Source organism: Acanthopagrus latus, chromosome 22, assembly GCF_904848185.1.
Source record: "Acanthopagrus latus isolate v.2019 chromosome 22, fAcaLat1.1, whole genome shotgun sequence".
Classification (NCBI taxonomy): Eukaryota; Metazoa; Chordata; class Actinopteri; order Spariformes; family Sparidae; genus Acanthopagrus; species Acanthopagrus latus.
This window is the reverse complement of record NC_051060.1, coordinates 21,295,231-21,318,119: the sequence shown is the minus strand read 5'-3', so window position 1 is coordinate 21,318,119 and position 22,889 is coordinate 21,295,231. Positions and strand designations below refer to the sequence as shown.

The following is a 22,889-nucleotide window of genomic DNA, read 5'->3' as shown; positions in this document are numbered from 1 at the left end:
GCCGGTTATATCAAGCATGACCTGCATGCAAATTTGATTTAAGTTGTGATGAGTCATTTTGGGCACCCAAGACTTTAATTTTGTCCTATTGTCCTATTTCTCTTATTTTGCTCAAATATGTACAGCTCAATATGCTGTTGCTTACATTTGTATATTGGTTGTTAATTTACTGACAAAGAAGCATCAAAGACACTAAAGAACTACACAAGCACAGTGTTTATTACCTAGTTTAATTGCCTAGTTAACATCATACATTCACATTTGAATTAATGGACGTTACACATTGATACTCACCACTAGACTGAAATGTGAACCTCACTGACAGCTATCTCTGCTAACCTTCTCTGACCTTCTTCAGTAAAGTGGTGTCTGAAGTGTTGCTTTTTATACTGTTGAACACATCTGATTCTTGATTCAGTAGAAGTCTCGAAGCTGCTACGATTTCTTTTGATTTCAGTACTGTAATTCCTCCAAGACAGATATCTTCTGTATCCCTCTTCGTCTGACATGGCGCCTTAAGTGTCCTATGCATCATACATACAGTATATCATACTTCAGCCTCCTAAGGCTTTTTCCACAACAGCAATAAACATTTCAACACCCTTCTAAGCTCCTCTCACATTGTATTACCCTGTCACTGATCATTTACTGCAACAATACCGGAGTAGGCGATAAAAAAAAACCTCCCTAGATTTTTTTCATTTCTTCTCACTCCCTAAATTTATTATTATTTGACATCTGGACAGCATTTCTCTGCCTGTTTCTGTCTTCATCCCTTTTTGCCTGTCTGCTTTCTATCTCTCTCAGGACCCCAAGATCTTGTCATCATTCGAGGCCATCGGAAAGACAGAGGCAGACTTGGAAGGCTGCATCATCTGCATCTGCAGCGGCACAGACCTTGTCAACCTCAACTTCATGTTCATGGTGGCGGAGAACCCGGACACAGCAAGGGTAGATACACAGACGCACTGTCTCTCCACAGCTTGCTGCTTTGGCACTTCTGACTGAGGATGTGAGATGTCACATCCTCAGTCGAAAATGAGTTTGATGTTTTGCCATATTCAAGTCAGTGCAGTTCTGTATACTTTAAAAACAATTTTTGTTTTTGTTGTTTCGAGGTCAATCTCCGGAAAAGGTACACAGAGCAAGGTTGCAAAAATACTTTTACAGGCAACCCCTCTCTAGGTTTATTGGATCAAGATCAAGTAACATTAGTATATTTAACACCCAAGTTGCTCAACACACTCATATCTCAACATTTTCAGTTGTATTCATAACCCTTTCAGTGACGGAGCAAAAGCAAATTGCCAGGTGAATGGTTCATATGCCAACTCCTACACAAGGCAGATCTGGCTTCGGTTCACTCTGAAAAATTGACACATTTGGAATGACTCATTCCTCCCTGTCTCACCCAAACTCTATCTCTCTCTGTCCCTCCTGCACTTCTGCCTTTGCTGTTATTATTTTGATCCTTTTTGTCTACTCTCTCTCTTCTCTCTCTGTTTTTTTCTTCCCACTCATCGAGGAAAAAGCTCTGTGAAAAATCAGACTGCCTTATTGAGTAGAGAAACACCTCTGCACCTTTCTCTTTATCGCTGTCTCTCTCCCTCTTCCTCACTCATCATTTCAGTTTTGTTTTGGGCTCAGACAGATGACCCTCTCTCCCTCCCTCCGTCTCCCTCTCTCTCTTTTAATCTGCACACATTATTATTGCTGACCCCTGCTGGCAAACCTCCAAACACTGAACACACCCTCTGTAGCCCAAAACACACAACTGTGTAGATTAGACTTCAGTTTTCCTGAGCTGAATTGATCCAGAATTGAAGAATGACACTACTCAAGTGAACTGAAACAATGCATTGTCAGTGGTGGCACACTGGAAATGTTTAAAAGATTTAAGCCAGTGTTTGTTTTATTCAACAGAAAAAGGTTGGCATTATTCTGTACTTTTTGTTTTCCATAAATCCTATAAAAACAAATCAAATCATCCGGAGTTTGTCAGCGTAAGTCTTTCCGACTTCCCTGCACTCTACTTAAAACCCATTTGTCCCTATTAAAAGATTTAAACTTTTTAAAATGAGTCACAAATGTGTATTTTCACTTATCAAACAAAGCTAAGTAATTTACTGCGACAGCTGGGTGCTGTAGTTTTGATAATACAGTACTCATTTGCTGGGGACTATTTTTAGCTGGAGATTAGTACACATTTGGCATGCTGGTAAGTATTTACAGCAGCAGGATGGTATGTGTGTGTGTGGGTTTGACTCAAATAAGCTACAGGGACAGCAACAGTGTGGTTCATTTGAAGGTTTCTAATAGATTAGACTATACAGCCAATACTATTAATTGAATTCATTATTTATTTTAATTCCAGCTCCTTAAATGTGAATATTTTCATTGTGGACAAAACAAGCCATTTGAGGTTGTCGTCTTGGGCTTTGGGAAGCACTGATCGACATTTTTTACCTTTTTTTTTGACATTTTATAGACCAAACAACTAATCTGTTAATCAAGAAAATAAACAACAACAATCAGTGGATACAGAACTGCTGAATATCAGCAGCCTTTGACCTTGTGGCGAAGGTTAGGACGACTGTCTTAGATCACAGGAAGCTTTACATCGCAGAAAACCTGTGGAGACAAAAACAGTCAAAGTCCATTATGTTCTATTCTACAAATCCAGTTCGGCCCAAAGGCTGAGCACTAAATGAAAGCACAGGGCCAAGGTGAAGTAAGTTTTCATAACCTCAGGGCTGTCAATCCAGAATAAACACCATACAAGTATTTTTTGATATGAATTTACGTAGACTTATGTCATCCACAATGTGTGTCTATGGGCACTGTTAGTCAAAAGAGCCCAACGGCAGTGATGTAACACTACTAGAATGATTTAAAGTCACAGTACACCGCCAGCCCTGATGAAAATATTGAATATTGTGTCCCCAGAATTCAAGATAAAAACCGGGTTCCAACCAGAGTGAACACATGTGTGTCTTGTGCCAGCGGAGATCTGTTATTTGCCACCACAGTGTTGGTGTTGATGCATTTCCCATGAGGGGGTGTTTTTGTGGCGATGGGTGTTTATAAATGATGTTTGCGCTCCAGAGAGCTCGCTGCCACAGGGCCACCAATGATATTCATGGAACAGCCTTGAGCAGGGAGGCCTGATGGCTCAAAACACAAACACACAATGATGCAGGTACTTGGCCTCCTCCTCCACAGTTTAAAACACATCTATTCTTGTTATTTCTCCCCTCTCAAAATGAATCAAAAATGTTGAGTATATTATTGTTAGTATTATAGTTGCAAGGTCTTCTCTATTTGTTTACTTGCAGCAGCTCACTGTGTGTATGTTTTCACATCTGTGTGTCCCGTCAACTCAGTCACCTTTGTGTGTGTGTGTGTGTGTGTGAGAGAGAAAATTAAGAGGCAATTAATTTGCTTGAGTTTATTTCCCCTAAGACACTTGGCTTCTAAACTCAATGCACACTGGAGAAAACCCTCTCAGCTGCTTTGTACTGTAAACTGTATGTGGGCTTTGGTTTGGTCAGTGTGTCCTGAGTGTGTGTGCCTGTCTGTCTGCAGAAATGGATCGAGGGTTTGAGGTCGGTGATTCACAACTTCAAGGCCAACAACGTCTGTCCGATGACCTGCCTCAAGAAACAGTAAGTGCACAGCTTTTATTACCTAGATTTTGTGCTCTAAACAAAATGTATGTCATATAACTCGGGCAAGAAATCAGGCCTTTCTCCAATCTGTGCTTATGTCTGTGTTTTTATTTCCTTCTCTTGTTCAGTTGGATGAGAACGTGCTTCCTGACCAATGTGAATGGGAAGATTCCTGTTAGAGGGTGAGAGGAATCTGATGGGATATTTAGTCACCCTAATGCCATCCCATTTCACTCCAGTTTGTCTCACCCAACCTGCTTTCTCTCTTTCATAGCATCACTCGCACATTTGCATCAGGCAAGACAGAGAAGGGGATCTTCCAGTCTTTAAAGGATCTTGGCCTTCCCAGTGGAAAGGTCAGACAGCGCTGTAGACTGTATTGGTCAGATGGATCATACGTGACACTTTAATATGGAGGTTTAAAACCCTCACTTTGACTTTTCTGCTGGTTCTTGGTGAATGGTGAACTGAATGCTAGTGTCGTTAACGTCTCTGAAAGTTAACAGCGCTCACCCACTGTGTTTGGAGCACCCAGCTAATGTAACTGGCAATTCAGATGCAGCTCCTGGCACTTTTGGTGCCAGTTCATATGAATATTTGAAGGAGTTTTATGAATAAATCTGTACAGATTCCACTGTATAAAATTACATTTTTATGCAAATTGTGCCCAGTGGGTGTGAAAAAACAAGTCTAAAAGTCTGCCAAATCAGCAACAATTCTGATACATAACACTGAGTCGAAGCATTCAGTAAGTTGTTGGAAATATCTGCGAGTGAATTATGATCACAAGAAATCATTAACAAAGTGTTACACCATGAGCCAACAGCCACACACTTCCAAACAACTTGCACTACAATGTATCCAGGATGTAATGAAGGGATGAGTAATTTTCCATTCTTTTTTTAACCTGAAATAATCTAGATTTACATTATGTTAGCTGTAAAGGGTCCTGATTTTTAAAATAATCTACTATCAGAGTTTGGGACCGTTTGTGTGACAGGAGTGTGACCTTGCTCAACGCTGCTCATGTTAACAAATGGCGTGTTTGTTTATCTTCCGCAGAATGACGAGATCGAACCATCAGATTTTACATTTGACATTTTCTACGCGCTCACACAGAAGATCTGCCCTCGCACAGACATAGAGGAACTCTTCAAGAAGATGTGAGTCACATATTCTTATTTTATATATATATAGAGGAACCTGCCTGCCCCCTTCTTTGTGATTGTTTCCTTGTTTTTTTACCTAAAAAATGAATAATAGAAGATGATAAATCCTCCACTTAAACAACTTAACAAAACCCCTCTTGCTTTATATTACACCTATGTTACCCTGTCCCTAAATAGAACAATGATATCTTCTGTTAAAATATTCCCCCTGTGTGAGCTACTGCATCTTGTTAGAAATAATCAGGATAAAATATTTCTGCGCCTGCTGCACTAACTATGTCTGGACAGCCTAACCTGCTTCCACAGTTCAGTATTAATTATGAGTGATGATTAACATGTTATCACTAAAAGTGTACCATTTCAGTATGATCCTCTTTTTTTAAAGACTGCTTTCTAATTTTAACTGACTTTGTGAATGACTGTGAGGTGTCTTTTTGTTAAGGAGCTTAACATTTTGTTTTTTTTTTCTAATTAATTCCTTTGCAGCAATGGGAACAAAACTGATTATTTAACTGTAGACCAGTTAGTCAGCTTTCTGAATGAAGTAAGCTCTTTATCATTCATTAACTTCTCTGTGTATTTTGCTTGCTCGTGCCCCCTCTCTGCGGCTCCCCTCTCCTCACCCTCCCTCTTGTCGTCCCACTCTGGGTAGAAGTTGCCCTCCGGCCGGGACTGCACTCGTTGAAACTCTTTTAATGAGGCAACCACAAGTATTTCACTTCCAGTTCCGCCTGCGAGAGCAACTTCAACCATCTCCCCTATTCTGCATTCCCGCCCTCATCCCATTCCCCGTGCTCTCCCCGCCGTGGCTTGCCTTCCCGTGTCTGATTGGTGTTGCCATGGCAACGGGAGGGTAGAGGTTTCCGTCCTGTCGTTTCCTGCTCGGCTCATCTTGCTTCCTGATGTCGGTTTTCTGTGGCCGTGCTTCCCTGTGTGGCTGGATACCTGCTCAATGCATGTGTGCTGCTCCATCACGCTTTGGTTAAATTAATTCCTGCCTGGCTTTGTGAGTGGTCAGGGGCGTTGCAAACATGATGTGGTGCTGTTGTTTTGTTCAAGTAGAGCTGATGTGATCCTCTCCAACACGTCCTTGCTTTTGAGCAAACACCTAACCACCGCACCCATTAGTGTGGCTCACAGTTTTATGTGAACATCTTAGAACTTAATCTTGTTTGTCACATCCTGTTCACACCTGAGTGCTCTCTATTCAGGACCACGATTACCAACCATTTGATTTAAGGAAATGACAATTGTTGATCTGAGCACTGTTGGTACTTTCCCCCATGTTGCATTACGTTGGTCCCTGTCCCGTGTGTCAGTGTAACATGATTTTCATACTAGATCCATTTAGTTAGAAAATAAGTATATGTGTAGATATTGTGCGTAGATCAATGTGTGTGTGTGTGCATGTGTGCTCCTCAGAATCAACGTGACCCTCGGTTGAATGAGATCCTCTTCCCGTTCTACGACCCCAAGAGAGCCATGCAGATCATCGAGAAATATGAGAGAGACGACGAGCTGAAGAAGAAAGGTAAAAGCGAGGAAGAGCGATATTTTAGGTTGCACTGCCATCTGCCTGTGTAGCTGTGGAACTACAGCATGTTACATGAGGTTACTGGCACTTTTCTCTGCCAACATACAGTTGTAATACTTGAATTTTTTTCAGCCTGTCTCACTCCCCCTGTTCCTACCATCATGATGGATGAAAAGTTAATGGGTAGTGCTACTTTTTTTGGTAGATCCGAAGCAATATCAAAAGGTTAAAGCTACTTAACATCCTTTTCACAAAGTTGAATCATCACTAAAATGGAACCTAACAATGTCTGTTTTTCTACTGACTGGACTCGGCATATGTTGCCATTTTAGATGCCTGACAGGTAGACCAATCAAATGCTTGAAATGTAATATCATATGTGAGTTAATTTAATAATTGATAAGCCTCCTGTAGCTCTTATCTCCTGTCTGGAACTAAAAATTGTGAAAATGTCTAAACACAAGCAAATATCTGCACTGTCTTGTTTAAACTTCACAGAAATTCATGAATACAAATGATTTGATTGTGTGGCAGGCTTATATAAATCTTCTTTGCATTTGAAATAATAAATGCTCTTTTCCAGGAAGTCAACTGTAACCACCTCTCATCATTCTGCCATTATGTTAATATACTAAAGAAATATTATTTACCTCAATCTTAATGACTTCTACCTCAGGTCACATGTCCAGTGATGGGTTCTGCCGGTACCTGATGTCAGACGAAAATGCTCCAGTTTTCTTGGACCGGCTGGAGCTGTACCAGGAGATGGACCAGCCGCTGGCCCACTACTTCATCAGCTCCTCCCACAACACTTACCTGACAGGGCGACAGTTTGGAGGGAAGTCTTCAGTAGAGATGTACCGCCAGGTGCTGCTGTCTGGGTGCAGGTAAGTGAGTGTGTCATGGTCTTTTAGGATGGTGGATACACGTGGAGGTGTATACAGTCATTATGCAAACACACAACACAGACAATATTTATGTAGCTAAGCTTAAGCTGTCCTCAATCCTACATGTAAAGTGTATTATAATGCTGTGCGCTGTCCCTCCTGTCAGATGTGTGGAGCTGGACTGCTGGGATGGAAAAGGGGAGGATCAGGAGCCCATCATCACTCATGGCAAGGCCATGTGCACAGACATCCTGTTCAAGGTGAGAGCACCACACACAGCATGACAGTCCCACTGTTGACTGCAACAGCTGCCTTTTTACAGCTTATTTCATATGGCATGTCTGCCCCCTTGTGTTGACAGTAGGATATTACCTATGTACCACCTTCTTTCTTCTTCCCTTTGTAATACTCATCTTTTTCTCACCTTTATTCCAACAGGATGTTATTCAAGCCATCAAGGAGACAGCATTTGTCACATCAGAATACCCTGTTATTTTGTCCTTTGAAAACCATTGCAGGTATGTATAATCAAAAGGTGTATGTATAATGTTTTTTGCTATTCTTTTTTTAATGCATACATGTAATTGATGCATTCTGTGTATATGTGTCTATCACCAGTAAACCCCAGCAGTACAAGATGGCCAAGTATTGTGAGGAGATTTTTGGTGACTTCCTCCTTAAACAGCCTCTGGAAAACTTCCCGGTAATTCTCCTGATCTTCTGATTCACAATGTCTCTTGGAGTTTATTTCATTTAGATGACAGTCATCAACATCTAAATACGTGATCATGTCCTCTTTGGCAGATCGAGTCCGGGCACCCCTTACCCTCACCAAACGACCTCAAATTTAAAATCCTCATCAAAAACAAACGCTTGAAACCTGAAGTTGAGCAGAGTATGTACACAACTCAGCCTGCTGATTCAATACATCTCTGTTAATTACACTGTTTTATTTCTGCGATTAACGATGTGTGTATGTGTGTTTGTGTGCCATACAGAACAGCTAGAGGCCTTTAAGAAACACATGGAGGCAGGAGAGACCAACACCCCTGCCATCATTATGGGAGAAGAGAATGAAGAGGACACAGATAACAGTCAACTAAACGACAGTGAGTGGGTGTGTGTGAGTGTGAGTGTATACAGTAAATATATGGTGAGTTATAAAAGATTCGTTTTCCTCACCATAATGCCAAATCAAATATTTTTGAGAGCTGCAAAATCTGTGTTCCAGAATAAATGTCTGTGTTATTGCGTTTGTACCTGCAGGAGAGAAGGTGACTGAGGAGAAGGATTTGAATTCAGAAGCTCCCAGCAGCGTGTCAGAGGCCACCAGCGAGAAAGAGGCCAACAGTGTTTCCCAGACCAACACAGTTAGCTCGAAAAAAGAGGAGGAACGCAGCAACAGTATCAAGAAGGTGGGTTGTCACTTTGAGGATTGTTTGGCCACTTATTTTATGGTTAAATATCTGTAAACTGAAAGAAATGTAGAAAAACCACTCCAGAGGTAAAGTGAAATAATGAATGTACTGTATCTACCTTTTAGAATAAATAGATTTCAACGTTGAGTGTAGAAGAAGCACTCTAATCTTACTGACGGCACTAAAAGGCCTCATTTCAAAAAAGCTCACAGTACTGAGATAAAATGACAAATTAAATTAAAACTAAGTTGTGTAGAATGTCTTTTTTTTCTTAAATGACTAATGTAGCTTTTCACCTTTCAGATACACTTGTTCTCTTATTTTTGACATCCTTGGATCCTTGTGATTCAATCATCATCATTTAAAAGCTAAGGTGCTGATTTAAATACTGAGAGAGAACGTTTTGTCTGTTTGTGTCAAGGTGCCTGAAGATGAAGTGACGGAGATATCCGAAGCCACAGAGGCAACAGACGCCACAGACATCTCAGAAGCATCTGACCAAGACAATAACAAGAAGGCGCGTACACAGCTGCCACTACACTGCATCTCTCTCTGACTCACACACACCTCATCACTTCTTAGTAAAAAGCCAAACGTCATGTCTGGGTTAGTACATCGCTTCCGTCCAGTTGTAAGTGTGTGTGAAACGTAAGTATTTGTGTATGTTTGTTTCTGTCCTGTACAGGGTGTGGAGGAGGCAGAAGACTCTGAAGAGGCTCTGATAGCTCAGTACACCTACGTAGGAGCCACTACTAACATCCACCCATATCTCTCAGCCATGGTCAACTACGCACAGCCCGTCAAGTTCCAGAGTTTTGATGTGGCAGAAGGTGAGCTTTGACTACATGTTTTACAACTTTTTTCATTTGTTTATACTGTGAAACTTTAAGAGTCAGTCCTAAATTATATTAATGTTATAAAACCAAAATGCTACGAACACTTTACATTCGCTTTTTCCTGTCTTTCAGAAAGGAACATCCACCATAACATGTCGTCTTTTAACGAGTCTGTTGGTCTGGGCTATCTGAAGACCAACGCCATCGAGTTTGTCAAGTATCCTTTGAGCTCACAGCCTAATTTGCTCTAAGAAGACATGGAAACAAAAAATATAGCTAAGAAGAAGTGGTATAGTGGGCTATCTATTATATAATCATTCTGTGTCAAAGAGATCTTTTTTGGGCTTATTTAAACATTAGCCGTATTTTTGGCTACTTGAAAATATCCATTCTCTTTTAGCTCCATTTTATGCTTCTTAGCTGTTAAGTGCTCCACTGTGTTCACCAGCTTGTTGCTAACTGTGTGCTGAGCAGGTTTTTAGAGCTTCTTCACTGAAAACAGCTGCAGCTGAAAAAACAATGCTATGACAGTGATGAGGGTAAAGTTGTGGACCAAACAGTTAAAACAATTAGCTGAAACTCGTTAGAAAGCTCCATAAAGCTGGTTGGATCTGTACACTCAGGTGATAATTCTCTGTAGGTTATGAGCGACCCACTTCCCACTGTCACTTGTAACATTTTTATTGTAAAAATATCAATTACGGCTGCCTGGGTGTTTTATTATGATCAGCTCTACTGAGATCTCAGAATGTTCCACACGTGACTGAAAATATAAACCTTTTCTTTTAATCAACTCTGAGTTTAAACTTAATAGATCGAGGTCACCTAAATGAGAGCTGAATGGCGGGTCAGAGCTGATGTTTTTCATATTTGTTTCCGCCCTGCTGTCGGAAAAGAACTGGAGGCCTCCAGAGGCCAGTGTGCCTTTGGACTGTGTGACTTGGCCTGATACACATATACACTTTGCCTCTCTCTATCTCCATTGGGACTGCTTGACCCAAGCTGTTCACACTAAAAATAGTCCTGCAGTCTGTTTGACACACGCGCGCACAAGCACGCAGATGCATACCCACACATGTGCCGCGCACACATGCTCTCCCTCTTTTTAAAAAAAAATAATTCCTGAGCGTCAGTGCAGCTACAACAAGCGTCAGATGAGCCGGATCTACCCCAAAGGGGGCCGGGTGGACTCCAGTAATTACATGCCTCAGATCTTCTGGAACGCAGGCTGCCAGATGGTCTCGCTCAACTTCCAGACCCCAGGTACCACAGCACGCGACACGGGACCTCTGACCTCACACACACCCAAATCAAGCACTGCACATACAGTCAATACATATAAAAAGCACACATGCACACATAAATACAAGCACTCAGATAACCTTCAGATGTGCAGTGAACATCTGACCTCACATTCATCACAGTTAAAGTTTCTTCTGCATATGTTGTCTGGATGAACATGGACCCACTAATCAACAAACCCTCACTCACCCCAGTGTAGCACATGCAAATCATTAAAATATAGTATTACAAGAACAAGAAAGACATTTTGACTTAACAGATATTCAGTCTTGGTTGAAATGTTAGTTTAAAGGGTTAGTTCATCAAATAGAAAGCATGTTTTCTGTCTTACTGTTAGTGATGCTTAGTAATGCTGATGTAATGGGCCAAGGTTTTCAGATCTCCAATGCAATTGGATTGATTTTATTTGTCTAAGTGGAGACATGACAAAAATGAGTTCCCAGCCTTCTTAGTGGTTAGCAGGTCATTTTGCAGCAGCAGGTTCTTCTGCTCCACTCAAACATTTCTGTAGCATACACCTCTATGTAGAGAGGGACGCCTGTTGTAGAACAGCTGCTGCCCCATGGCCACAGGCGAAAGGGGTCGGACCATATGGTCTGCTGGGAGCGAAGCATGTGCAAGGCTGGGGGGGGGTGTCACACAAGAGGTGGAGCTTCTCTGATGGAAGGAGAAACGATTAGCGGGGAGCTAGAGATGTCAGGAAATTTAAAAAGCCTCTCTCAATCTGCAAATTGAATAGTTAAATGTTAAAGATGTAATGTGTGTGAGTGATGTGACCCTGATGTGTGTGTGTCTCAGTCCCTAAACACTGTGATTGTCTCTCTCAGATCTGGCCATGCAGTTGAACCAGGGGAAGTTTGAGTACAACGGCTCCTGCGGGTGAGAACAGCGCTCACTCCTGTCCTCAGCTCATTCCCATCCCTCCCTTCTCCGCCCCTCTCTGAAGCTCATCAATTAATGCATGTCACATCTCATTAGTGTTTGCCAGCGGCGACCGGAGCTACTGTCTGCCCCGAGAGCCGATGAGTGCTTTGGGGAAGCGAGCTCATCTTGCGCCGCCTCTGAGGCTCTCTGCAGTCATCTATCTCTTCCGCTCTCCATCGCTGTCTCCATCCCTCGGCTCTAATACTGTCCCTGAGGGCAGAGATTTTACTGCTAATGCTGGAAATCTCATATGTGGGAAGATCAGGGCTTTTGCAGACACCCATCATTACTAATGTCACTCTGCGGCGCCCCCCGTTAACACACATACACACACACACTCCCACACACAAAGCTTTCCTTCTTTCTTATTTAAGATCATTGTACGAGTTTAATTGAAACTAAAAATGTCCTGTAAAGATCATAGTGGGTTTTTTTTACAATTATGTGTTTCATATATTCAGCATTCATACATTAGATGTAAATGGTTTATTGAATATTGTTCAATAACTGTGTGTGTGTGTCAGGTACCTGCTGAAGCCCGACTTCATGCGGCGGTCAGACAGGATGTTTGACCCTTTCTCAGAGACGCCGGTGGACGGCGTCATCGCTGCAACCTGCAGCGTACAGGTCAGGTCATATGACATTTACATCATGCTGTTAAATCCTATTTACAATATTTTAGCACAAAACTATTATTAAGTAAGATGAATATACTCTTTCATTTTAAGACTTGGTCTGTGTTGCTGCTCCAGGGACTTTATTGATGTAGATGATGCTTGATTATACTTAATACCTACTGCCTTATTCACTCCAATCACAGTGAATAAGGTGCTTCTTAAATTTTAGCCACGTGAAATCCTTAAAGTATTCACAATTATTTCCTCCTTTTTACTAAAGGTGTTCTCCGGACAGTTCCTGTCAGACAAGAAAATCGGCACATATGTTGAAGTGGACATGTACGGCCTGCCGACGGACACCATCCGGAAGGAGTTCCGCACGCGCATGGTGATGAATAACGGACTGAACCCAGCCTACAATGAGGAGCCCTTCGTCTTCAGAAAGGTAGAGAGAGATAAGGGCGGGATAAAGGGTTTTAGGGGGAGGTGAGATGATGGTTACAGTGAGGTTGGAAGAGTGAGGTCGGATGCTACCTGCATCGTGATGAAAGCTGTGATATTGGAACAGTTGGAGGAAGAGGAAAGAGAGAGGACAGTCATGATGTGGGATGGAAGGAATTTCCTCAGTGGCGATGCAAGCCACTGGTTCAGTCATTATGGCAGGGAAAGAGAGAGGGAAGGATGGAGGGAAACACGGCAGTACAAGCAAGAGTCAAGAGAGTGGAAGGAAAGAAGAAGTAATGAAAGTGAGGTGGTGGTTAAAAATATGGAGACTGTTCAACAAAGAGGAAATAAACTGAATGATGTGGGAGAGAGAGAAGAATGAAGGTGGCCATTTGCAAATCACCAACCAAAACGGAGAGTGGGACAAGAGGGGGAGGAACAAGGCAGCGAGTTTGGCTGTGCTTTGTTTGCAGAGAGGAAGAAAAGGGCAGAAAGAAGAAAAGAACAAATAAACAATTAGTGATGGAGGAAGAGAATGAAGGGGAGAGATTGGTGATATAGAGGAAGAAAGGAAGAGGGAAGTGTGTGTAATAGTGCTGCTCTCAGCAGAATGAGGAGTCTCTCAGCCATGACTGTGACTCCAGCTTCCTAACACACACCATCAATCACAGCCTGCCGCAGTGCTGCTCTGCTCACACACACACACACACAAACTTACACAGTGCTATCAAAGAGGGGCATCACAAGCAGAGCTGCTGGCAAGACTCGTTTCTCACATCTACACAAACACCCTCAAACGCTGCCACACCTTTTGCATGCATGGATACACAGCACTGTCAAGATGACTCAGAGCACACAATACACACCAACAGCACTCGCATACAGTAAATCAGCAAGGCCTACGCGCGCGCACACACACACACACAAGCGGGTGCTTCCGCCCATTCATCTCTAGTGAGTATTCTTCGGCCTTATCTCTTACCTTCCCCTTCGTCTAGGTATTAATCATCCTCCTCTCTCCGTTCACTTATCTCCAACACACACAAGGCCAGTTAAAACTCTCACTCTCTCCTTTTTCCAAGGTGTGCACACATAAGCTCATCCGCAGACACAAGTTACAAACACAGACACACATACATACATACATACATACATACATACATACATATAAGATACATTCCCTGGATGCGTACTAGCTGTGGAGATGGCCTTGTCAGTAGGAAGATATGCTGTGTGTTGCTCTGCTATCATGCCTTTTTCCTGTATCACACTGTGTCCGTCCCCTGATAGCGTCCCCTGCAGTTTCATCATTGACCTTCCTCCCTTAATGACACCGTTTCTGCTTCTGCTAAAAAAAAATAGACTATTTTATTGCAATGACTGCAAAGGAGTTTGTGGCTTATGTACACCAGAATGAGTTGGCAGACTTCTCACAGCTGCACAAGACCGATGCATCTCCTAACTTTTATTGTCACTTCTTGTCCTCACACCCCCTTTGCCTCCCCTGTTCCTCAACCCATCCCGTTTTCCTTTTTTTCTGGCTCCTTCTCTCTCCCACCCTCCATTTCCCTTCATCCCTCCCTCCTAGGTGATCCTACCGGATCTGGCGGTGCTGCGCATTGCCGTGTACGACGACAACAACAAGCTGATTGGCCAACGCATCCTGCCTCTGGACGGCCTGCAGGCCGGCTACCGCCACATCTCGCTGAGGAACGAGGGAAACAAGCCCCAACCGTTGCCAACCATCTTCTGCCAAATCATCCTCAAGACCTACGTGCCGGACGGCTTCGGAGGTGAGAGGAACAGGAACACACACACACACACACACACACACACACACACACACATAAAAGAAAATACTTTTCTAATTATGGTATGTGCTTTGATGTTTAAATGCAGAATTACAAGTTAGTTTCATACTGACATACTTTTTCTTACTGCTCAGTTTATGTGTAGCTGATAAGAAAGTTGTTTCTGTAGCCTGCAGAGAGGAGAGGAAAAAGGAGGGCTCCCGCTCACATACACTCCGCCTCGGGTTGGTTTGAACATTCAGAGTAATGGCATGGCGCAAATGATGATGACAGTGAATCTGCAGTAATAGACAGTTTAAAAGAGGCAGAGGCATACAAATGAGCAGGACAATTGGAGATGTCATTAAATAAAGCCAAGGGGCTTTGCGAAGAGGAACCATTACTGTAACCATTAAGTTTGCTCTGTAAGATCTGCTGCCAGAATCACTTCCCTACCAGACACACAGCACTGTACTATGAGCTCAAAATAAAATCCCTTCCTGAGCAAACCGAGCTATTTTAACAAGAAGTAAGATCACACACCAGTCTGCAGCAGCAGACTTTGTCAGCGTTAATATCCATGACATTACAATGGAAGTCTAAACTCAATAAGTTAACAAATAACATTTAGCTAAGACAACATTTAACATAACAAAAAGGTTTAGGATGGTTAATAGGTCATTTAAACGTGTATCTTTTAAATATGATGTTATTTGTCTTGAATTTCTGGTGCCAACAAGGCAGAAATGCCATCTGTGGTCAACTGATCATCAATATCTGTTGTCAGCATAGTGAGGCAGTAGTTAATCATGCAGAAGAAGGATAGTTTTTGTTATGGTTCTGTAGATCTCTATGAGCAGAATAAGATTTAATCCAACTTCGTTTAATGCCTTTCTTATTGTGAAATAACATTTTGGTTTTCCTGTATGATACTAACAGGTTGTTCTGTGTGTTTCAGCAATTGTGGATGCGCTGTCGGACCCAAAGAAGTTCTTGACCATTGCAGAAAAGAGAGCCGACCAGATGAAGGCGCTGGGGATTGACACGGTACACATGACAACAAACACACAAGCTTCAGTTTGAGTTTGAAGAATTGTTAACCAGCATTAACTCACACTGTGCTCGGATATTTCTGCATTCATACAATGAAAACCATTGTCCCTTTTCACCTTAATGAATCGTTTCCCTCTTGTAGAACGACATAGCGGACGTTCCCAGTGGAAGCTCAAAGAACGACAAGAAGGGAAAGGGTAAAGGAGACACCGTGAAGGCCAGTGTGACACCGCAGGCCAGCTCGGACATGGCTCAGACCTCCAATTCCGCCCAAAATAACACAGCAGAAACCAAGAAGGGTAAATACTGACTTAAATATTCCCATTCAAGCACATTTACACAATGTGGACACAGTTAAACCTCACTTTTCTCTGCTGTTTCAGATACTGCACTTGTGCCTAATGTCAGTATTGATGACTTAAAACAAATGAAGGTTAGTAACCTATTTTCTTACTCTGAGCACAATAACAAGGCTCCTACAGCTCAGTCTGTGAGACATATTCACTGTTGAACCCCAAGTACAATAAGTTTTAATCATAAACATACCATGTAAAATATAAATAACTAAATAAAAATAATAATAATACCTTTGTTCACTACCTCATAGGCAGTACTACTGTACCTTGCTATTGTGGTGCCACATCCTCAATGTTTTAAAGGCTTTTTTAACATGACCTGCACAAATTAACCAAACACAATTCTCTCCTCCTGCAGACGTACCTTAAACTGATTAAGAAGCAGCAGAAGGAGCTCACCACTTTAAAGAAGAAACACTCAAAGGTGGGTGATTGTTTTAGTGCCGACGTGTCTGCTGCTAATGCAAAGCGCCTGCTGCTTATTCTCGACAGTCATTGATGCTCAGAAGGGACAGAAACGCAGCAGGGTGGGGGCTTCTACCTTTCATGTGCCACTGACCACTGCTTCATCACTGTTACACCTACACAAACACAAACACACACACACACAATCTGTTTCATAAGAAATTAGACTTGCTAAAGTTGCTTTTCCTTTGACCCGCTTACCATAGAAACCATGGAGGCTGCTGGCTCATTCACGGTGGCTGATTCATTATCACAGTATTCAGTCCTATTGCATAACATGTATAATAGTACCATCCAGACCCATCTGTTGAGTGAATACAGACTGCTGGCTCATTACTGGATGTAGACAACAACAACATATGAATGTTTTTAACATAATTATAATCCCAGGTCCCTATCACAGCTGCATGTTTTGCTACGATTTCACAATTGGGCTTAATTTCCTGTATTATTTTTTTTAGGATCAAAATACAATGCAGAAAGCTCACTGCACCCAGGTGGACAAGATGGTGTCCCAGCATGATAAGGAGAAGACAAACCTGGAGAAACTACTAGAGAAAGCTATCAAGAAGCGAGGGTAAGTGGCATAAAGACACCTCTTTGTTACAGCTACATAATAGTAATAATTCAGTGTCAAATAATAATAATAAAAAAAAAATACAACTCCAAAGACTTTCAGACAAACTTTTGGAATCAAACTAAATTTTCCTCACAGGGAAAACAACTGCCAAGAGCTCAAGAAGGAGACGGAGGATAAAATACAAACACTGGGTGCTGATCACAAAGTCAAGGTAACAAATAACTTCTAACTGCAACACCTGCATCCTTTTCCACAAAGCTGTCAGACGTGAGGATGACAAGTACCTCTGCTGTGTGCCTGTGACGTGTGTGCAGGTAAAGGACATCACGGCGGCGCACACTAAAGAGTGGTCAGAGCTGATCAGTAGTCACAGCAGCGAGGAGCAGGAGATGAAGGACAGCCACGTCACACAGCAGTGTGAACACCTCAAGAAACTCCTGGCTACCGTCCAGGAGCAGCAGACCATGCAGCTCAAACTCATCCACGAACGGTGAGGGGCAACCAAGAGATATCATCGACTTATCTGCCAATTTGATTTTAAAATGTCAGAAATTTTTTAAAAATGCCTGACACAACCGGCCAGAGCCCAAAGTGACTTCATTTGATTCTGTCTTCGGTCCAACCAACAGTCCAAAACCTCCAGAAACTCAGCAATAATAATAGATTAACCGACTAATTGTTGCAGCAGGTATGCATATACACCCCCAGTCACCGTTTCCTCACAGTACATGTGGCTCCTTGTTCTATAATTTTTAGGCAGAGCAAAGAGATGCGTGCCAACCAGGCCAAGATGTCCATGGAAAACAGTAAAGCCATCAGCCAGGACAAGACCATTAAAAACAAAGCAGAGAGAGAGAGGTGGGTCACACGTGTACAGTGTATGTGTCTAATGTTAAATTGTTCTGTTGTTACTGTCCTGGCCGTCTTGTAACACCGTCGTCCTGCATCTGTTTTTGCTGTTTAGGAGAGTGCGAGAGTTAAACAGCAGCAACACCAAGAAGTTCCTGGATGAGAGGAAGAGGGTAGGATGCTTTACTCTCTCACATTTTACGCTAATCCATATATTTTTTTGGTGTCCATTGCTGCTCCAGGAGTTAATTTAGGTATAAATAATGTATAAATAAAATGTTTGTTGTTAAGAAAGCAAAGCATGTCTATGTGCTTAGTATCAATATGAAAAACTGCGGTCTTGGCTTTTAAAATTGATGTTACACAGTCAACTCTATGTGCCGCAACCTGTCCTGACAGAAAGGTGTCAGTTGTACAAATACTACACACAGGAGAACAATACAGCAAATTCTACTATCACTCATGTCTCAAGAGTTAAAATGATAGCGGTTACTACTTATTCACCTTATCAAACAGTAAGTGAATGGTCATAATGTATCACTGTCGTCCCTGTGTGTCTGCAGCTGGCCATGAAGCATCAGAAGGAGATGGAGCAGCTAGAGAAAAACCAGAGGGAACAGTTGGAGAAACTGGAGAAGTTCAATGAGCAGGTACAGCACTTTAAAAGAAAAGAGAAAATGAACGTTACAGCAAGAATGTTCACTGCTAATATCATGTTTAGAAGAAATGACTAAAGAAAACTGGCGTGCATGTCATCAAACTCGACATTAGCAGACTGTTGTTCTCCATCTCAAGTGCAGAAATATCCGACTACAACATTTATTACACAAACGTCCTGCATAAAGCAGAAACACGTCTCAGTTTATGTTCTTCTGTACTCCGCCAGCTTTTTAAGTGTAACTGAATCTCAAAGCTGGGGACTGGAGCAGTTCTCCGGCTGATTTGTTCCCCAGATAACGGCTGCAGTTTGTATCATTTGTGCTGTAAACTGTAATTAGATTTGCAGGAAGTGTTCCACATTGCTGGCATCAGATTGCCTCGGGAGACTAAAGACAAACAGCAATGCTTGTCTCAAAGAATAAACACGAAGTCCATTTTAAGAATCAAAGTCTCAGCTCTCCTGTTGCACAACATCCCTGTGTGCAGTAACAGACAGACTGTAGCTTTGTTTCCTCACTTGACTGGACTGAATCCTGCTGCGTGTTCATGTCGCCCATCTGTCTGTTTTATTTTTGACATCCTGCCACACTCAGATACCTGTACATGTCTTACATGTATGCACATATTCATTTATTTTTAATATGATTTGCTTCTTCCGGCACAGCTTTTGAAATCACACCATGCAAACAAACAGGTTCAAGGTAGGTCATCTCCATCTCACTCCACTCTTACCTTTCATACCACCTTTCTGTCAGTGATCACGGTTCCTTCCATCCCTTCTCCCTCCCACCTCTCAGCCGTGTTGCTCATTTATTTGTTGCAGCGGTTTTCTGCTGAGCCTGTTAAAATCTGCATTTTCCCTGCCACTTATATGACTGCTATAATGAGCAGTCTTGAGGTGAATCACCGCGGAGTAAAGCAGGGGAGACGCACACGACCGACCCCTCTCTGAATAGATAGCGAGATTAAAGAAAAGAAAAGAAAGTGATTCATTTTTCTTTGTACTGTGAAATCCCATTCCCACATCTGTAGTGTGCAGCTCTCGGAGTGTCAGCGGTGCCAAATAGCAGCTTGAGTCATTTATCACCATGACTCACCAGCTATTACTAAGCAAAAAAACAGCCAGCTCCAAACCTGCCCTGCTGCGCTTTCACTCCAGCTCATAATCATTTGCTGTCATAGTATGTGACATTGTCCCACTGCAGACATTTTGTGGCAACCGCTACACGTCATTCCTACTGAGCATGTGGTTCGTGTCACCTGAGAGGAGATGCACTCGACACTGAGGGAGAAACACGTGTGTGCGTTATAACACAATCAGATGTGCTCATTTCTAAAATTGGTGACAGAAAACAAAAAGTGATAACCATGTGACAGAAGAGTTCAGATTCTTTACTTTACTGAAAGCACCAACATTTACCATTTACAGGAAGGTAAAAGTCCTGCATGAAACAAGTTGTCAGCTGTTGAACCTTTCCTCTAATCTTTGATTTTGGTGAATTATTGGATGATTCGAACATTTATTGAAATTAAACTAAGAGAGAAAAACTCATAGAAATCTAAAAAGCCTTGGAAACCTGTAGGTTAAGTCTTAAAGAATGTGTTGTAAAAAAAAGCTATTTATATCGTCAGTTGTATAAAACCTTGATCTTAAAACTAGTAACTAAAGCCGTAAAATAAACGTAGTAAGGTTGAAAATACAAAACTTCCCTCTAAAATGTGGTGGAGTAGATGTATAAAGTAGCATACAATTGAAATACCCAGATTTGTATCTCCGTACAGCTCTTGAGTAAATGTACTTTCCTTCATTGTACACATGTGCATTCAGTGTGCGGCTGCAGTTGTGTGTCTGTGTGTTTGACTGTCTTTCCTGCCTCCTAACAGGCCAAGGACATGCAGCAGATGGTGAAGTTGGAGGAGGAGATGGACCGCAGACCTGCCACGGTGGTGTGAGCGACTGAGACCGAGACACAAGCACACACACACACACATATACACACATGCAGGTGCAGAAAACACTCCACTGCGGATAGCCCCTCCACGAGCCTGCCCACATCACTGTCTCTGTACGTTTTGTCATGTTCACACACACACAAACACACAGTAGCCCTCCCTCCGCCTTTGCCCCGCCCGCTAACGTCTTTACACCACTGAGCCACTGGCCCTTCTCTCGCTGATTGACAGGGAGTTCAACCACTTACGGAGGGAGGTAATGTTACCACGGAGACACACCCCTCCTCCACTGTATGTAGTTTTCTACGGGCAACACAAGCTGCAGCTATTAGTGGACACACACATCTACACACACACACACACACAGCACATGCACAAACACCCACGGGAAGTGGATATCAGTTCCCCCTTTCGACTTGTTCGTTTTGTTTGTTTCTTTTTCTTTTTTTTTTTTTTCTTTTTTTTAAATCGGTACCAGATTAAACTCTCCAGAGACGGCGTGGAAGAGGGGGAGGAGAATATGTGTAAGATTTAATGTCGATTCAGCACAAAATGAATAAACTTTGTGAAATACACTGTATGCTACACACCAGTCCTGTCCTGAGCACTTTGTATGTGATAGGCCATCATAACAAATGTGGAAAATGTAGCAGTGCACTACTGTAGGGTTTCTGTATTTCAGTAAGAATGTATTTAAAAAAAAAAAAAAAAGAAATCACTGTATGAAGGAGTGGCAACAACCTCCCTGTGTCAACTATCCAACAATGCAAGTTGTTTGACTTCACAAAGATGTTACTGACTTTTCTTGTTGTTCAGTCGTGTTACAGCCCACTTATTATCTCACTGAGTCAGAAAACTATAAAGGGATCACGATGGATTCATGTTCACTTTGATATGATTAAATCACTGGGGATTAAAAGAGAGCTGCTGCTGCTGCTGCTGCTGCTGCTGCTGCTGCTTTAACTTGAAAATAACATTTATTTTCAAGTAAAAGTAAAGTTCAGTGAATGATCGCAAGTTTACACCTGGAAAAAAAACTCACATTTTACATTCCTAAAGTTGGGCTCAAGATCATGTATACTATGCAAAAAAATAAACAAAGATAAACAACACATGATTGGCTCAAAGATTGAGATGTGCAAAACACAGAAAATCAACAAAAATGATAAAAGAAACCAAAAGAAGTTTGGGTAAAATACATGCATTCATTTAACTGAAACTACGATGAAATAATAAAGCGGGCACGTACCAACAAGTAAAAGGTTGAGCAGGATTAAAATGTGTCTTTGCATTAAGGAGTTTTGTACTTTGTACTCTTGAGAAAATTGTGCCAAATTTTAATACAGCGGCAGCATTTTAATTCTGCTGTAACACTTCTGCTTTAATTGGTCGGCTCCGACACTATCAGAGAGGAACTCCGGCAGACGCGAGTCGAAGCCGCCTCGTCTCGTCGAGTTTGCCCGCTCGTTAAGGCGTCGTTGAAGTGGAGTGCTCCCTTAATCGCTTCTTGACTGCAACCTCAGCTTGTAATCCTCATCGCTCCCCCTTGCTGGCCCTTCGGTCTGACTGAATAATTACAGCAGATTTGTAACAAAGCCTGTGACATGGCTGCCACACACATTATCCACACCGGGGAGGAGGGGGGGGGGGTTTCAGACAAAGGTCCCAAAACAGGTTTCCTCTAAAACTTTATACTGTCCATGAGACCACAGAGGGGTCGAGGCAGCACTACTGAACACAGCTCCAGGTGACACTGCAGAGAAAGAAATGTGACTTGAAAAATACTATTATGAAGTAATCCTGTGGGTACTGTAGTATTTGTGCACACATGATCATGCCAGGCGTTCACACTGCACGGCACACTATGAAAAACAAAACAACGAGAACGGTAAAAAAAAAAATCAAGTAATATGATATGAAAACACACAAAAACACGGGGATAAAAACACCTCTAGATGTTTTTGGCCTTTTTTTAAAAAAACAACTTTTTTTTTTCCTTTGTTTTATTCTGCTGTAACACACGTTAAAGGGTAGACGGGATGTTTTTTTGTATATACTGGAATGTACGTAGTTTAATTTTACTTTTCTGACTAATTGTCCTCCTCTGTCACACAAGGGCTCAGGGGATTAGAGCGGGTCTGTTGGATGTCGGGGGTAAAAATAAAAAAAAAAAAAAAAAAAGAAAGAAAAAAGACATTTATCAACAACTGGGGTTTTTTTTCTTGTTCATTTTCTTTCTTGTTCATTTTCTTTTTTCAGTTTTTTCCAGTCTGCCCTTTACTGCACCACACGACACAGTATAAAGCTCTCACCACATATCTAGTGCAGAGATAAACAAGTTTAAAAAAAAAAAAAGTGCTTTTAAAAATTTTATTCCATCGCTT

General features: G+C 42.0%; 1 protein-coding gene across 2 annotated transcripts in view; it reads left to right on the top strand.

Annotated features, from left to right (window-relative positions):
• LOC119012330 (1-phosphatidylinositol 4,5-bisphosphate phosphodiesterase beta-4-like) overlaps window positions 1–21,097 on the top strand; it is a 63,551-nt gene extending 42,454 nt beyond the window's left edge. For both annotated transcript variants that reach the window (XM_037086039.1, XM_037086040.1), the window contains 34 exons: window positions 808–951; window positions 3,586–3,665; window positions 3,797–3,850; window positions 3,943–4,024; window positions 4,731–4,831; window positions 5,324–5,381; window positions 6,260–6,368; window positions 7,048–7,258; window positions 7,425–7,518; window positions 7,697–7,776; window positions 7,877–7,961; window positions 8,063–8,153; window positions 8,257–8,367; window positions 8,525–8,673; window positions 9,098–9,193; window positions 9,362–9,506; window positions 9,645–9,729; window positions 10,651–10,775; window positions 11,642–11,693; window positions 12,263–12,365; window positions 12,636–12,800; window positions 14,388–14,592; window positions 15,548–15,636; window positions 15,785–15,941; window positions 16,026–16,075; window positions 16,357–16,422; window positions 16,925–17,040; window positions 17,179–17,254; window positions 17,358–17,533; window positions 17,800–17,901; window positions 18,008–18,065; window positions 18,456–18,542; window positions 19,217–19,253; window positions 20,437–21,097. In XM_037086039.1, coding sequence (XP_036941934.1) covers window positions 808–951; window positions 3,586–3,665; window positions 3,797–3,850; window positions 3,943–4,024; window positions 4,731–4,831; window positions 5,324–5,381; window positions 6,260–6,368; window positions 7,048–7,258; window positions 7,425–7,518; window positions 7,697–7,776; window positions 7,877–7,961; window positions 8,063–8,153; window positions 8,257–8,367; window positions 8,525–8,673; window positions 9,098–9,193; window positions 9,362–9,506; window positions 9,645–9,729; window positions 10,651–10,775; window positions 11,642–11,693; window positions 12,263–12,365; window positions 12,636–12,800; window positions 14,388–14,592; window positions 15,548–15,636; window positions 15,785–15,941; window positions 16,026–16,075; window positions 16,357–16,422; window positions 16,925–17,040; window positions 17,179–17,254; window positions 17,358–17,533; window positions 17,800–17,901; window positions 18,008–18,065; window positions 18,456–18,542; window positions 19,217–19,253; window positions 20,437–20,513 — 3,516 coding nt within the window. In that variant the 3' untranslated portion in view covers window positions 20,514–21,097. The remainder of the gene's footprint in view (window positions 1–807; window positions 952–3,585; window positions 3,666–3,796; window positions 3,851–3,942; window positions 4,025–4,730; window positions 4,832–5,323; window positions 5,382–6,259; window positions 6,369–7,047; window positions 7,259–7,424; window positions 7,519–7,696; window positions 7,777–7,876; window positions 7,962–8,062; window positions 8,154–8,256; window positions 8,368–8,524; window positions 8,674–9,097; window positions 9,194–9,361; window positions 9,507–9,644; window positions 9,730–10,650; window positions 10,776–11,641; window positions 11,694–12,262; window positions 12,366–12,635; window positions 12,801–14,387; window positions 14,593–15,547; window positions 15,637–15,784; window positions 15,942–16,025; window positions 16,076–16,356; window positions 16,423–16,924; window positions 17,041–17,178; window positions 17,255–17,357; window positions 17,534–17,799; window positions 17,902–18,007; window positions 18,066–18,455; window positions 18,543–19,216; window positions 19,254–20,436) is intronic.
• The last annotated feature ends 1,792 nt before the right edge of the window (window positions 21,098–22,889 follow it).